The sequence below is a fragment of the Varanus komodoensis genome, unplaced genomic scaffold (assembly GCF_004798865.1).
Source record: "Varanus komodoensis strain SLA01 unplaced genomic scaffold, ASM479886v1 scaffold75, whole genome shotgun sequence".
Classification (NCBI taxonomy): domain Eukaryota; kingdom Metazoa; phylum Chordata; class Lepidosauria; order Squamata; family Varanidae; genus Varanus; species Varanus komodoensis.
Window position 1 is genome coordinate 634466 of NW_025336416.1, and position 16524 is coordinate 650989.

Genomic DNA, 16524 nt, shown 5'->3' on the forward strand with positions numbered 1-16524 from the left:
TAGGATTATCATGGAAGTGTTCTTGGCAGCAGTCCATCTCCATTGGCATGAAATCAGTTCTAGATTGAACCCAGAAAATGGGGGTGTGGAAGGCACACAACAGAAGAAACCTACAGATGTTGAATACTTCAAAAAGACAATACTTTAATGTTGCTAAAATGCTAATTAAATACATAAATAAAATGATTCTACAGGTCAAGTACCTTTGTACTCATTGACCAGTACCTTGGAAGCATGAAGTAGTGTACATCGCAGTGAACAAATAAGTAGACTCTTACCTGTAGTTTTTCTTTATATATCTGTGAGCAAAGGGGCTACACCAGTTTAAATAGTAACCATTCAGCTCTCCCTTTTTACAGTTTCCTGTGCTTATAGTCCTAGGTACATTGTCATAGAGTCATAGAATCATAAAGTTGGAAGGGGCCTGTCTCCACCCTCCTGCTCAGCGCTGGACTCAAGTCTCCCATCCAAACACTAACCAGACCGGACCCTGCTTAGCTTCCAAGATTATCAGGCACTTCAGTCTATCTGGAATTCATTTAACCGCAGGAGTCCTTCCAAGTGCAATTCTGTATGTAGCAGGGCTTGTTGGAAAACCCAGGTCTTTCTGTTTCTACTCGCTTTTCCCCTTGGGCAGTCTAAGCTTGTCTTGTCCTCTGGCTCACATTTCTTTGACTGCAATCTTGCATCACCTTGTGCTTGGAAATTGAGTCCAAGCCTGTACCCCTGTGTTTTCCTTAGAATGGTCCTGAGTTTCCAGGTGGTGCCTGGCCTTGCTCTTGCAAAGACTCCGTTCTGAAAGTAAATACACAGTCTGTACCGTGGCAATAGCTGCTGAGTTCCCCATCTGCATTCCTTGCAGCCCTTGGAAAGTATCTTGCCACCTTTACAGCCCCATTTTTGGCTGCAAAGGTTTCTGTCCATCCACATGTCAGATAATAGCTATAGAGGCGAGTGCTGGAGGAGCCACGTTTTTTCCTCCAGATGCACCACAGAACAAAATACGGAGTGATGTAATTTCCTTCCTCAAATGCATTTCAGGCAGGAATGGCCCCAGGTTGGCCAGGAAATTGTAGCCGCTATTTTTCCACATTGTAAAACCTGTTTAAACGGGGGAGGGGGGAGATGTAGTGAACAAAGCTGCTAGACTCTGTAAGCCTCCACCAACAAGAGTGCCTTGAGCATCTTGATGATTTTTTCCACTCACAGAAGCTTTTCCCCTCTTCCCCTGATCTGCGGAAAATATTTTTAAGAGAATGCTTTGCACAGCTCTGCGGAAAAATGCAATCAAGAATCAAAGGATGTTTGCTTCTTATTCCTATTAGAATACATTTGGGATGATTTTTCTTTCGTTCTTGTTTAATTTTGGAAGTAAACAAAATGACACTAATTCAATTTAAAAATGCTTTTTCATGCATGGGAAGGTTGCCAGAAATTAGGCCGCTAAAAAGGATTATGAAAGCAATGAACTGTTCCACAAATTAGTATTGGTGTTTGGTTATTATGTACAATGCAAATAATCTTTTTGTGGCTTTGTATTTGGAATGCATGCAACACTTATCCCCCCCCCCCTGCTTTTTGTGCTGATTGGTCTTTTGTTCTGTTTGTTTTTAAAATAGCTGTAATGGCTCCAACTTCTTTTTGCTCAGACTGTGAAGACATCAGACTCTAGTGGCTGGTAACATAAATACTTGTTCCAGTTGTTATCAGCCATTCCAGGAGTATAGAGAGTCATTCTTGTGCACTATATTCAAACATCTTAATTCCAGAACTTCATGGAACATTAAACTTGCCTATGTTTGGAAAGAATGTAATATCTTCTTGCATCTTGTTTCATCTTTAATCTCAATCTCAGTACTAAGAGTAGTGTGGATGGAGTTTTTCCATCAAGGTAGTGGCCAGCCAAACCCACGCTTGGCTATGTAGGCCTGCCGCTCTATCCTTTGGGCTGTCAACTTTCACTATGGAATCTCACTTAGCTTTCTGGCTACCCTATCTGCTTGCTCCAAAAATTTCTGATGGCCCACCAAATTACCAGATCGGGTTCCTCCCCTGGCTTCTACCTCATGCCATGACAATCCTCTGTAGGTTCTTAAGCTGCTCAAAAGAAAGGATTAAAAAGCAATTTAAACATGTCAGTAAGAGGGAGAGATCCATGTGCACCTTTCAGGAATAGTGTAACAGATGTTGCTTATAGCGTCCAAACCTCTGCCACCTGAATATTCTGGTTATCCACACAGTTTTCTCCAAATGCTTTCCCCTTTTGTCTTCATACTTAAAAGTGAATCGTTTCTTCCCATTCTTAAATGCTAGTATCAAGGCTGTTTTAACTCTTGAAACATGTATCGAGATTTAAAACAAATAGATATATAATTGGGAGACTTTATTGTGTGGCATTTGTAAGATGAGCCTGACAAAGGCAGTAGGTTTTGTTTCTAATCTGTTTTGTTTTGAGCTCTCTTGTCTACCTTGGCTTTTTTTTTTAATGGAGCAACACGGTTGCCAAGACTTCACTTTGCAAGCGTGCAATGAGTCCATAGGTGTGGAAAAAGAAAAAGAAATTATATATGCAGAAATACACAAGTGGTCTCAAATGCGTAGGAGCAATGTTTGGAGGTCTTTGATGCATCCATTTCATTACAATGCTCAAAAAAAGACTTGGAAGTTTTGAAAAACAGCCCAGTAGCTGAAATTGTTTCCACCAAACATGCCTAGTCAAGCTGAAACAAGAGCCTGCCAGGAACTGCTTCAGATTTCACACACAACACACAAATGAAAGGCAAGGTACTTGTCTAATCCAGCAGTCCAGCCCAGAAAATCATCTTGCACTGTATGCTGCATTGGTTTGCGCTGGGGCCATATTCTTCCTCATCTCAAGCATTTCCCCAGATGTTTGGAAAATCAAAATTGGCACGAACGGAAGCCATCCAACATTGGTGCTAATTTGCTTCTATTCCATGACTCTAAGACCCCCTGCCCACCCCCCTATTCTGTTCAAAAGCTGAACTTTTAAGCAAAGGGCACAAGAGAAGTTGGTTGAGGGCACTTTTCACAGAACATTTAATTCTTTGACTCATTATGGACAGTAACGCACAAACCAGCACTACACATATTAAAATCTTAGAATAGTAGAGTTGGAAGGGTTCATGAAGGCCATCGGGTCCAGCCCCCCGCTGTTGAAGAACACCACGTCACACCATTCCACTCAGATGGCTGCCCAGTTTCACCTTGAATGTCTCCAGTGTGGGAGAGCCCACCACCTCTCCAGGCAGCTGGTTCCACTGACCTATCTCTCTGACAGTGAGAAAGCTTTTCCTGATGCCCAGCCTGAATCTGGGTTGTTGCAACTTGAATTGATTACTCCATGACCTTCATCAGCAAGATGAGATCTTGACCTTCCTCTTTGTGGGAGCCTTTGAGGTACTTATAGAAGGACATCATGTCCCCCCTTCTGTTCTCAAGGTGGAACATGCTCAGTTCTTTCAGTTTCTCCTCATAGGACAGTGTTTCCGAATCTGGATCATTTTTGTTGCCCTCCTCTGGACCCTTTCTAATTTTTCTGCATCTTTCTTAAATCTTGGTGCCCAGAACTGGGCACAGTATTGCAGATGAGGTCTGACTAGTGAGGAGTATGGGAGAACTAGTACTTCTCGTAATTTGGAAATAATACTTCTATTAATGCATCCCAAAATAGCATTTGTCATTTTGCTGTCTGCATCACATTGTTGGCTCAAATTTAGCCTGTTGTCCACAGTTACTTCGAGGTCTTTTTCTTTCTTTTTCTAATCTTTCTCAGATAGAGCTGTCAATAAAATGACAAGTGTCATTGATGCCATCCTAGATCCAGTGATTGCTCTTCAGAGGAAGAGGGGAATGTAATTGTAATAAAACACTTGTTTAAATACTTTTCACCTTTTGTTCATATTTATGATTCATCTCACCTAGAAAGCATTAGATATCTCTGTAACTGTGCTGTTATTTTAAGCAGAGTGTCTTCCTTAACAGCACAGTTGCATTAGAAATTGCAGTCTAATACTCCTGCTGTAATAATAGTTACCTTGCACTTAACTAACATCTGCAGTGTAGTAGAGTATCACGCAAGTATCATTAGTTTTAGGCCAGAGGGGTATTTTAGATTTCAGTGGATAGGGAGCAGAGAGTTTTCCATAGACAACATTTTTAGACAGGTTTAAAGGCCCAGTCTTGCTTGTGTCCAGTATTGAATGAGACCATAAGAATATCCTTATGGGTCCAACCAAGAGTCTATGTCAGCGTTCTCCAGCACGGCACCATCAACAGCCAGCACAGGCAGAGGAGACATGCAAAATCCCTCTCCCCAAGTGGCAGACTTTTTTCCGTTGCAAGATGGGGAATATAATTTGAAAGCTTCAATCCATTCATTGGACTCCATTCCTCAGAGAGGTAGCAGAGTTATACCACACAAATTTCCCCACTGGGAGTAGGAAATATGACCACTGCTTTATTCCTCTGCCAACTTGTCTTTCTGTGATACCTCTTAAATGTTTGAGAGTGTTCCACTTAGTCCCTCATCTTCTCATTTCCAAAACACCAATGATCTTTTTACACACACACACACACACACACACACACACACGTACGTGGATCTGAGCAAGATAAAGATAGCACTCACCATTTGGCTGCTCTGCTAAACATTTAGAGCTACTGTACGTTAGAGCCAATAATGATTTACTCCCAAAGCATCTGCTAGAGTAATCACATCGTTTATTTGCCATCTGTGTTAGCAAGTCACAGCACCAAGATCCCTCTGCACGAGGCCCTTTCCTCCATTTACACTGAACGTACTCAGAGAGGGTCCATGTGGTTCAGTAGATCATTTCTGTGCTCGGAGGAGAGTAAAGCTTTGAAATATTTCACCTGTTCACATGTGACCATCACTGGACGTAATTTACCTTAATAGTCTCCCACCCACACAGGCTTGTGCAAACATGCTTTGATCATTTGACAGATCCGGTTGTCTATACACTTTCATAGGTACCAAGTACTGCAAATGAGTTCAGGAAATAATTAGTCTCCTACGCATACACACCGTAAATCAATCTTGGACTAATTGGCTGTGAGGAATATGAAATAAATTAATCTGATTTGAGGCTGCTGTCTTGTGACCTTTTTGATTTTAATTGGATGTGGAGGAGGAACACTTCAAACCACTGCATGAAAAGGTGTGATGCACCAACAGGGTAAGAGGGAAGGTAAGGGGAAGTTGGGCTTTGCTCACTGCTGTTGGGACAGGCTTAGAACCTCACATCTGGCCTTTGGGGCATCTCAATCCAACCTGCTTAGGTTCCCCATGTCCTTGACTCCACCCACTTTTCCCTGATCCCCAGTAGCTTGGTCATTTCCCAGCTTTGGTGCATTTTTCTCCATTGCAAAACTCCTAAGGCTTAGTTATGGGTAGTGAGAGCGTTAATCTACAATTTGCAGCTTTTTTGGTTTGTTTGCTTGTTTGGTCTCCAGCCTTTGAGGCTGCTTGGTTCAATTGTATGGTCAGCTTTCAGGGATTGATAGATAACTATCTGGAGAATCAGATAGCCAGTTCGCAGCTAGTGAAGTATCTAGTGATGTGTTGCTGCTTTGGTAGAAAGAGAAGGCATGAGTTTTCCTAAATGAACCATAGAATCTTTTCAGCCTTGACAGTTAGAAAATGGTTGGGCAAGTAGAAAAAGAGACTGAAGGCTCTTGAGCACGTTCTTTCTTCAGAGTGGACACTGTTCACACACTTTCACTGTTATGAGCATATCCTCTTCACAATCGGCACACTTTGGTTTGTGAATGGGTTCAGCGGATGATCACTTACCATTGAGCGATCCCTCCCAATTATACGTTTCTCAGAGCTCATTGCTGAGAATGCTGACACTAGGGCATCAGAATGCTGCCAGTAGAGCATAAAAATGAAAATATGATTCCATGTAAGCAAATTTGAAGTAATGCACGTTGGGGCAATACAAATAAAAATAGATCCCAATTCCAAATATAAGTTGATGGCAGAGAAGGAGATCTTGGGGTTGTAGTAGACAGTTCAATGAAAGCGACAACCCACTCCTAATAGAAGCATACTGTGGAAAACATTCTAGAAAGAACAACAATCTTACAGCATACGGAGACATGGTTGTTCAATGAAGGCAAATTACAGCATGGCAAGAATTAAAGATGAAGCAAAAAACAGAATTGCTTCTTTATCATCAGCTGGCCTCAAAATTAAGAAAGGAAATTTAAACTGGAAAGGGCATAATAAGAAATATGACTGACTTTGAAATCATAAATAAAAATCAATCTGACCATCTCCTGGGATGTATGTATAAACAATTGCTTAAATATGATACTGAGACTCAGCAAGACAAAATATGAATGAAGAGCTAGAGGAGAATCTTCAAGAAGAAATACCAGCTTGCCAGTGGGAAATCGGACAGGTGAAGGACATAAAATCATCACATGTCAAACACTAAGAGAACACTGATATGAGATGTATTTCCAGTGATATACAGAAAAGATATACGGAAAGTGGACAAGAGCTATAATGGAAAATTTGAAAGTGCAAAGAGATAGATGGAACATTTTATCATATGTGGTGGACATGTGATAGAATTTAAAAATTCTGGAAGCAGGCACATGCTGAGATCTAGGAAATACTCAAAACTTTACTTTCCAGTAAATACCAAGAATATATTACTGAATAGTGTTCCAGAGACTATTCCAAAGGTTATGTCAGAATTATACAAATAAATGATTACTGCGGCAAGAGTGATAATTGCTTCAGAGTGGAAAGCTGAAGATAGCTTAGCTGTTGACGATTGGAAAAACAAGCTAGCCAAGTACGCAACAATGACAAAGCTAACAAGTTATGTCAACAGAAGATTGGTCAAAGAATTTACTCAAAGATGGAAGATTTCCTTTGAACAATTTAAATAATGGTTAAAGAAAACATAATTTATGCAAATGTCTGTGATTACCATCAATACCAAAGCAATGTTAAGATTTATAACTGTGAATATATGATTGAGAATTGAATGAGTGGGACTGGAGAGTGGTCGATGGAAACCTTTGTCTATTGTAAATGTGCTTATATGAGGAGTGGCTTATTAAATCCTTAGAACGACCCTTTTTCCTTCTTTTTCTCTTCTTCTTGTATACTCCTTTTTTCCCTCCATTCTGTTTTCTGAAAACAAATAGCAAGACTTTTACAAAGTGCCAGCCCATTGAGCAGCTGCAATGAATAAAGCCAATTCCATACCATCCTCCAGTATCAGAGACATGAGTTTCCCTAACCCCTAGCTGCTACCTAACTCAAGCGGGAGACTGTTTTCACTCATACCCAGCTTCTCAGATGGTGTGAGCAGCTGGCTGGCCACTGAGTGAACAGAGTTCTGGACTAAATGGTTCCTCTTAAGTTCTTAAGACACATATAGTTTAATTAGACTATCACTCTTAAGTATGAGTGCAAGACAAGCAATTGCAGCATATATGAAGCATTCTGTTTTTCTACCATCCACTCACCCTGAAGAGTTTTTAAAAAATGAAGATCAGATTGAAAATGCACTAAAAAGCAAGCTTTGATTAGCACAGCAACATTCAGAGATACGCTTTCTCTCACTTGCAGGGCATTAGTGAATGTGCTGCTTTGTGGATTCTGACAAGACGTGCTCTGCTCCTGGGTAGCCTATTCCTCACCTTGACCAATATCCATGTAGGCATCCAATGTGCTGGTTCTAGAAATAGCAATTGATCCTTTGTTACTCAGGAATCTCCACCCCAGACCCGTCTGTCATGCTCCTTCCTCTTTCCATCCCGCCTTTGCTCTGGTGGCATGGTGCGATGCGATTACAACTTGTGAAAGCCTTGAGAGTGGCCTGTCAGTTCACCTTGCAGGTAGCTCTGTGCAAAGGAGAAGGAGGCAGCCCCGGTCTTTCCAATAAGCGCTCGCCTCCATGAAAAAGCAGTCAGACAAAATGCAGTGGTAAAATACCAAGGACCATTGCCAGCTGTTCTAGAAAAGCTAGGCATTGATTATTGCAAATGTCTATTACAGTTCTGTAGAAACAAATTCTGGCTGGCTCCATTGTTGTCGCCAACAGTGTTGTCTCACCAAGCAAGGATGTTTTTAATTCTCTCGGCCCATTTAATCTGGTCACATCCAGAACTCCATGATTTCTGTGTGGCCTAAGGTCAGCCAGTCTCTCTCTCAGCCTCAGTCCTCCACATCTGCACTATGGAGGGCATTAACACTGACTTAACTTGCAAGGTGGTTGTAAAGATTACAAACAGTAACGCAAGTTAAGTGTTTTGAAAGTGCTACATGTCTGTTAACTGTCATTAGTGTTCTTACAATATTGCACTTCAGCTTATTTACAGCTTCTTTTGGTCAGCTGTACTGGAAGCTCTCCTGCAGGATGGCTTATAAATATTTTAAAGAAAAACAATGCAGTATTAGTCATAAAAGCAGATGGTGCACCGACATTTTCACAGCTCTACCTGAGTACTGTTAGGCGTGGCATTTATACTCACCCCGAATCTCTTAGAACGTGCAGCAAGGCATGGATCAGGAAAGGATTTCTTCCAGGAATTACATCCTTACGTGTGTCTCTTTCCATTGCTTCTTAAAGATTTCAGGATGCATTGCACACGAACAAAGAAAGCCTAGAGGTGCTACTGGCACCTATTTCCCTCTCTTCCTTCAAATTTCTCAGGACTCTTGAGTCTACTCCATCATTCACACGCATCCTCACACACCAATCCTTATTCCACAATAGCAATGAAACCTAAGTATGTCTCTCTCCCATCCCCCACACCTTTCTCCACTGAACAGTAATTTATGTCTAAGCTGCTTGGAGAAGGAATCCCCTCTTTTTGGCTTCTCCTGTAGGTTTGCACAGTACAGACAGATAAATTCATTATCAAAAAGCCTGCAGTTTTGGAAAACTCCTTATACTTCCCATTCACCAGGCATCCACAGTGCAGAATCATATCCATAGAAGATGATCCTTTGAGGTTTTTCATCTCAGACACAAATCCACTTAAAAGACCCTAGTCAATTTTTCTCCCAGTAGTTTTCTATCTCACCTATACAATATAGCTACCATGCAACACAATCACGTCAGCCTTATGGGAATACGGATAATAGAGCACAATATAAATATAATAAATAAATGAATACTTTACGGAGATGGTGAGGATTTCATGTCTGTACTGCTCAGAAGCTGAATCTTGCTGGACTGTTCACAGCAATATAAACATGCATATTCTGCTGTTGGTTTTAATTTTATTTCATGATGTTACAGTGGTTTTATGCTTTGCTTCTGTTTTCATCATGGTTTGACTCTGCCCTTTTTATGTTTGTTTTGTTGTAATGTTTGCAGTCTGTGTGATTAATACAGTATATATCAACCAGAGAACTTTGGTTATCAGGCAATTTAAAAGTACTGGGGCAGCCAGAAGGCCGCCAGAAACCCAGCTCCGCACTGAAAAACACCTTTGACATTTGAGCTGGGCCTCCGTGCCTGGAGAGCCCTCTGCCCACCACACGGTGCAGCCGCAGTGGAAAGAACCGGGCAGGCTGCCTCTCTGCGGTCCCAGGAGTGACCTTGGAGAACAGGTTTAGGCAGTAATTGAGGGGGTGGGCAGGAGACTCACACCTTCAACCTGGTGTTGCTTCTAACTGCAGCGGTTGAGCAGTTGAAATCAGCTAACTGGCTGCTTTGCAGGGCAGGAGGTGCTCAGTGGGACCTCTGGCTCCACGCTTCTCCTACTGCACGTGGGATGCCCATGAGTCTGAATGGTTACGGGCATTGCCATTGGATTGCGCCTCAAGTAAGTAACTAAATGTATACCCACATGAATGCACACCACTGTCCGGGTAAATGTAGTCCTGTTCTGTTAAGTCCTAGTTGCTAAGTGGTTAATTCTGGCGCTGTGAATGGTTTAGGAAGCAAAGCATAAAGCAGTGATCCTGTCTTTTCGGTCTTTGCATTGCAGATGTGTCCGTGGAGGGAAAGCTTTGTGACTGTGATGTTGTGGCTGACTGCACAGTTGGAGACCCCGTCAAACTGGAAGTGAAGCTGACCAATCTGAGCAGGCGCAGCATAGGCCCCTTCTCTCTCACGGTGGTCCCATACCAAGACTACCAAAATGGCGTCCACAACTATGAGCTCCAAGATGGCATCACTTTTGTTGGATCCAACACCTTTTATATCGATACCGTAAGTGTATGATTGCAATTATTCTGCCCGATCCATGTTGAACATTTGCAGAATGCAGCATTGCTGCTGTTTTGTGAAGGTTTGTCCGGTTGTTGCTGTGGAAGATGCATGGGAATTCTGCATTCACTGTATTTTTCATCAAGGGTGGGCTTCCAGTACCTACTTCCTAACTGGTTATCTCACTGCCTGTGCTGAGAGAGAGAGAGAGAGAAATCCTGATCCAACCCTTTAAAAAACGTATCCTAAGGCAGGGAGAGGGGGGTCTAGCATCTTCGAGGTGGTGCCTGGTACCAATCCACATAAGGTCAAGTGGGAATGGGGAAAGGTGGGGAATTATCAGCTCTTTCTCCTTACAGCGATGTTGCCCTGTAGTTGTCATGGTATGCATACCACAGTAAATTTCGAAGGCACAATAGAAATCGAAGCAAGCATTTTCTAGGACTTGAGGACAGCACTATACAATTCTACCATGTTTCGACCTGTCCTCTGACTTGAATTGATCACAGTGAAATTGGAAGGCCGATGCTTAACTTTTACTGCAGAGTAGCTTTTTAACTGTGCTCTGGAACAAAGCTGTCTTGCACTCCATCACAGAGTCGGAAGAGACTTGCAGAGTCATCAAATCTGAACGTAGCTCCTTGTCAGAGAATTGTTAGACTGAAAGCTTGAGAGCTGCTTTTCTAGAGTGTCTTCGGCAACCTGCAATGGCAGGGATGGCTGCATTTCCCAGTCTCCTGCGTTCGGTTTCTTTCTGCTGCAGCTGGGTGACCCTGAAAAATTAACTGGGGCCTTCCTTGGCAAATCAGCTGTGTTCCCGCTGCTCTTTGTTGTAGCAGAGTCAAAAACCCGATCTCGCCCACCAACCACGTTTACCTTGCTTAACACTCCCTTGGCTGCCTTTGGCCAGTCACTGTAATAATGTTGAGATGTGCAATTAAGAACAAAGGGCCACTTTCAGTGAGGAGTGGATGCTTGAAAGGGTTGGGGGTTTGTAGTGTTGCTCTGAAATGCTAAACGAAGGCCTTGTAACACCCCCCACCATTGAAAATAAACCTTTGAGCAAGGGAAGCCAAGGCGCCTGAGCAGTCCCAGCTCCTGGCAAAGCATCTTTTCCCACCAGGGACCAGGTTCCTAATGAAAGAAGGACTCTCTGTGCACTATTCCCGCTGAGGAGGAGATGTGGAGTTTCCTGCCAGGGATTCTGGGGTTTATAATCCAAGTTACCAGTTAGAAAACTCCTCCAACATTGATTTCTGCATTGTCTCAAATTGGCTTTTTGCAGGCCCAAACTGTTTGGCCCAAGTAAATAATCACACTGAAATTTAAGAAACAAGATTTATGGACTAAGAAATTATGAAGGCTGGAAATAGATTACTTTGCAAGTTCATTAGTTTAATTGCTATCAGGGCATATCCCTGTGTATGCTTCGGCAGAAAAAAAGTCTTGCGACTTCCAGAATTCCCCAGTCAGCCAAGACTGGAGTTGTAGGATTTCTTTTCTGTCTAAACGTACATAGGGTTGAATCTTAAATTTGTTTAAACATGGGAAGCAAGCCTTGATAAAGTCGGATCTTTGGTCCTTCAAACTTAGTATTCTCTACATCATGTAAAGGCTACATTAACCAAGAGCAGCCCTTCAGAGTCTCAGATTTTATTTTATTTTATTTTATTTTATTTTATTTTATTTTATTTTATTTTATTTAGAACTTTTGAACACCGTCCCATCACTGATGTCTCAGGACGGCTTACAAGAACACTAATAAAATAGAATAAAGAGATATAAGTAGCACAGCATCTGGTAATAAATATAAACCACAAATTAAGACAATTGACAAAATAGTGGGGAAATTAAAAGGTTTTCACCTGGCGCCAAAAGGAAAAAAGCATTAGTGTCAGGTGAACCTCTCTGGGGAGCGTGTTCCACAGTCAGGGCGCCACCTCAGAGAAGGCCCTTCTCCACATACTCACTCTCCTAATCTCCAGCAAGGAGGACTCCTGAAGAAGGACCTCTGCCTCAGATCTGAAGGGGCAGGAGGGCATTGAGGTAGTAGCCTTTCCCAGGCAGACCTAGAGACACCAGAAATCAGTTTTGGGACCATTTGCACAGAGGGCAGAAGCTGCATGATCCTGCTAAAGGTGCGTCTTATCCTCCTACTAAAACAAAAATCTGTAATGCTTGGAAGGAACTATAGAGCTGTGGCAAAATGGCAGCACATTTCTTCTTCTGCAGCTGCTGCTAAAACAATTCCCACCCATGTTTTTCAGGTCAAACCAACAGAATACTCAGTGTGCGTGGGAGCCCTCCTCTTTCTCTACACAGGCGATTTCTACTTGAACATCAAATTCCACGAAGACAGCTCTAGCAAGGAGCTTCCCCTCTCGTGGTTCTGCCTGCCCAGCATTCACATCCGTGCTGTGAAGCCAGAGATCCAGACCAAGCTGTAAATGCACTGTGTAATAGTGTACCAGGCTCCCCGCTCAGGGAGGTTCTCCGCTTGACCTCCGCCTGTTGCTTTCCAGTATGAGAGCTCCATTTCTGTGAGGGGCATCCGGATGTTTTCCACTATTGACTGGTAGCAACTGGCGAGCTGCTTTGGCTTGTTTAATAAGATGTGAGTATCCTGAGGAACTGGATCTTCTTCATTCCGAAATCGTCTGCCAGGAAACATTCCTCTTTTTCCCCCAAAGATACTTTCATTGATGCTGAAATGTAACACTGGGCTTTCAAGATGTAGGCTTCAAACTGAAGAGTAGCTGGTTTACCAGTGTTTGTCTAGTTGCAGAATATTAATTAAAAATTTTCAGTGTGGCCTAGTGACCCAGTGTGACCCATTTTAAAGCAACTGTGTGATTCTCTCTCGGACCTTTAAGGATATCGCAGATGCTTTCAAAAATGTAGCAAATGCATCCTTAGAATATGCTCTTTTCCTCCTTCCTGAATCTGGTCCTAAATCTTCCTGAGGATCACATTTGTGATCGATTTCTGTCTAAGCCTTTTAAATGAAATCTCAGCCAGATATAATGTTTATTTGGCAGAAACATGATTTGATCTATCCACCAAGGCTCCAGATTATTTCTTTGTCACTGATATTTTTGATGGTACAGTGAATTGGCATCACACTCACTTTTGAAAAATCCAGCTGCCACTTTCCTAGGTTTTTTTTTTTAATAGCCCCAGCTTCTGTTCTGTTGAATAAGTGGATGCTCAGGATTCATCAGAGATGTTTTAAGAATTGTTTCTCCGATAAAACTGGTATTCTGTGGCCCTGTTTTCTTTTTGCATTCTGGAAAGAAAGAATTTCAGGGCGGGGGAATCACTCCCTCTTGCACTTTGCCCCTCTGTCTCTTTACTAGACAGGGATAGTAACTACTGAACTGGACTATTTGATTTGAGCACTGGGTCTTGCTCTCCAGGTGTCTCTTAACAGAAACATGGAGAATGGTTTGCAAAGCAGGGGAATTTCAAGTAACCATAGTGCAACCCAGGTTACTTTAGGCTTAGCTGTAAGCCTGACACTGGTCAGAGCACACACGGTGCCAATTTAGCATGGCTGTGCTCTAAAACCCCATCCCTGGTTAGAATGCAGTTGCTTAGAAGGCAGCACCTGTCCTTGATTTTTGTTTTCAGTCTAAGTTATACATAGCTTGGCATAATAGCCTAAGCAGCTAGCATTCTTGTCTTTCAACTAGCAGCTTTTAACGAACACTAAATGTTGACATCAAAACCACATTTTTTGATTTTGCATTCCTGCTTTTCATTGTACTTGGGTGCGGGGGGTACGTTTCTTTTAAAATCTGACAGAAAACTGAAATCCCATTTCAGATGCAGAGTGTGTTAGGTTAATTTGCACTGGCTTCATTAATTCCAAAGAAGAGTATTACAGATGTTGAAGACAAGAACATGTGTATTTTTGTCGGACGAACGGCTGTTTGCACAACAAACATCTTTCTCATGCTCACCTTTAGGTCGGTTCTCTGCACCCATTTACACATGATGTTTCTGAGCCTCGTGAGGCAGAATCAAAATGGTGCACCTCCATTTACACACAGGAATTTCCAGTTTTCTCTTCCCCTTTCCACTGGCAAGGGATAGTTCCTCCCGTCACCCTTGTTACTGCAGCTGCGAAGGGATATCCTTCTCCTGCCAGGAAATAATAGTTTGTGCCACTGTGGAGAAAAAAGAAATACAGCAAAGGCCCCTGAGCCATGGAAAACAACACACGTAAAAGCCAATTCTGGGAAACTTTTTGCTTTGTTTCCTTCAGTTTATAAATAGCTACATTTTTGGACTTTTCTTAGATTTAAAAAAAAAATTGCAGTTGCTCTTGACTGTAGTAGGTAGGTTGCCCAACTTCCAAAGGTAGTATGAAATTTAAGGGCATAAGTATTAACTTTTGAAAATCCCTGCTGTTTCCTCCCGTCGGATCTTGCAGAATGTACATCTACTCTTCCACGGAGCATTAACCAAATAGCCAGAGAACACACTTAACATTTTCTTCAGCTTGTTGGCAGGCATTTGGTGGCAAGCTTTCTCCTACTCCTTGCTTTTTCTGAGCCGTGAATATTAGTAGAAAGTGTTCTACAGTATCTATTAATCCAGGTCACATGTCTTAACAGCCAATAGCCTCTCCAAATGGGCAAGTGTTCTGCATTACCTTTGCTCTTTTGTTTATGAACTCTTGCCATCCTGGCTGAGAAAACAGCCCATCCAGGCTCTGTGTAGGGTGTGTAAATTGCCCCACCCTGTAGTTCATTTCCCTCCCTCCCTCCCCCCCCAAAAAGCATCTGCTTACTGATAGATATTGTCCCATGCAAGGTGAGCTTTGAAGTCTGTTCTATGTAGCATCTAAGCTTCCCCTTGTTGAGTTGAGTGATTATCTGCTTCAGCACTCTCACAGTTCACTTGTTTGCACGCAAAATGAGAAAGAGAGAGGAAGCTGGAGGTTCTGGCAGTTCTGGAACCCTGCAGATTACGGGTTTTCAGCTGGAAGTAAATATCCAGTTGTGGTTTCATTGGCTCTGAGTTGTATATTCCAAAGGAAGCTGCTGTAGCCCTTCCTTGACTTAATGGCTCATCCATGTCCTTAACATATTAGACTCCCATCAAAGCCGCTGGCAGGATGTGCTGTTGCAAGACCTTCTGTCCCAGTTTCCACCCCAGACACCCATCTTCTTTTCTGGAAATGCAGGTAAATTTCCCTGCCCACCCAGCGTGATGTGTAATAGGCTAATTTCCACTTCCATGTCTCCTGCAATTCCTCTGGGAAGGGTTCAGCCATGCTTTAATATATTATTAAAGTTGGAAGCAGGGTTTGATCTGTTGCATGCATACGCTGGAGAAATAACATGTAAGTTGAACTTTGCAAATAAATAATCAGCATTTGTTAACCCATCCGCCTGACTCAGTCACATCTGTTTATATCATGTTGTAAGCCGCCCCGAGGTTTCGGCAAGGGGCGGCATAGAAATGTTATAATAATAATAATAATAATAATAATAATAATAATAATAATAATAATAATCTGTTTCTGCTTTGGTTTCACTGCTTGCGTTTACGTGAGACAAGTGGCTAGTATCAATGGAGCCCCATGGAAGCATCTCAGAGAGACTCTTGGCTCACAATTCAATATTTTCTTTAATAAAACTTTGTTTGTTAAAGGAGGAGGGGAAGCATGGATGTACAGTATCGGGCTTTATTGGTCTACAGTCACCTCAAATTATAAAAACAAAATATCAGCGTGCCTGTTTCTTTAAAGAGCAAAGGAAAATTTCCTGTTTTGAGGGGTTTGCAGCCAAGAGGTTTTGCAGGAAGGGCTGAGCAACAATGCAAGGCAAGGGGTGGGGGTTGCACATATAAAGGGCCACGCTTATGGTTTAGAAGGCAGCTATAGGTGGGGAAAGCATGAAACCCCTGGAGAACTCACATGGCACGTTTGTTCCACGAGATCGTAGTGAGAAAAATGAGTCTGGTGCCCTCTGTTGGCAGTCGTTAAGAGCAGTGGACATCTCACTGGTCTTGACCCACAGGCATGGGGTGAGCCCTTATGCAAGGAATGGGAACGGCAGAGAAGTGCCTGCTGCTTGTTCTGGCATTTAGCAGAGTCTGGATGAGAGGGTACCCGATTTAGCGTCCTATTCTGGCCACAGAGCGGGGGCATGTCAGGAAGGAGTGAGGAAGCTGGTCTTTAGCCAGCAGTGTGTCCCTTGGGAACAAACACATTACATCTCTGTGTATTTTAATAGCTGATCTTATTTATGTTTTAGTGGGTTGCCGCTGAATCCATTTTAAGGCA

The 16524-nt window shown here is 42.5% G+C and overlaps 1 protein-coding gene across 1 annotated transcript in view; it reads left to right on the forward strand.

Moving 5' to 3' along the window:
* Positions 1–15623, forward strand: part of TRAPPC9 (trafficking protein particle complex subunit 9) — a 310144-nt gene extending 294521 nt beyond the window's left edge. Inside the window, exons 22-23 of the mRNA XM_044452874.1 lie at positions 10009–10232; positions 12497–15623. Of these exons, the coding sequence (XP_044308809.1) occupies positions 10009–10232; positions 12497–12676 (404 nt within the window). The 3' untranslated portion in view covers positions 12677–15623. The remainder of the gene's footprint in view (positions 1–10008; positions 10233–12496) is intronic.
* The last annotated feature ends 901 nt before the right edge of the window (positions 15624–16524 follow it).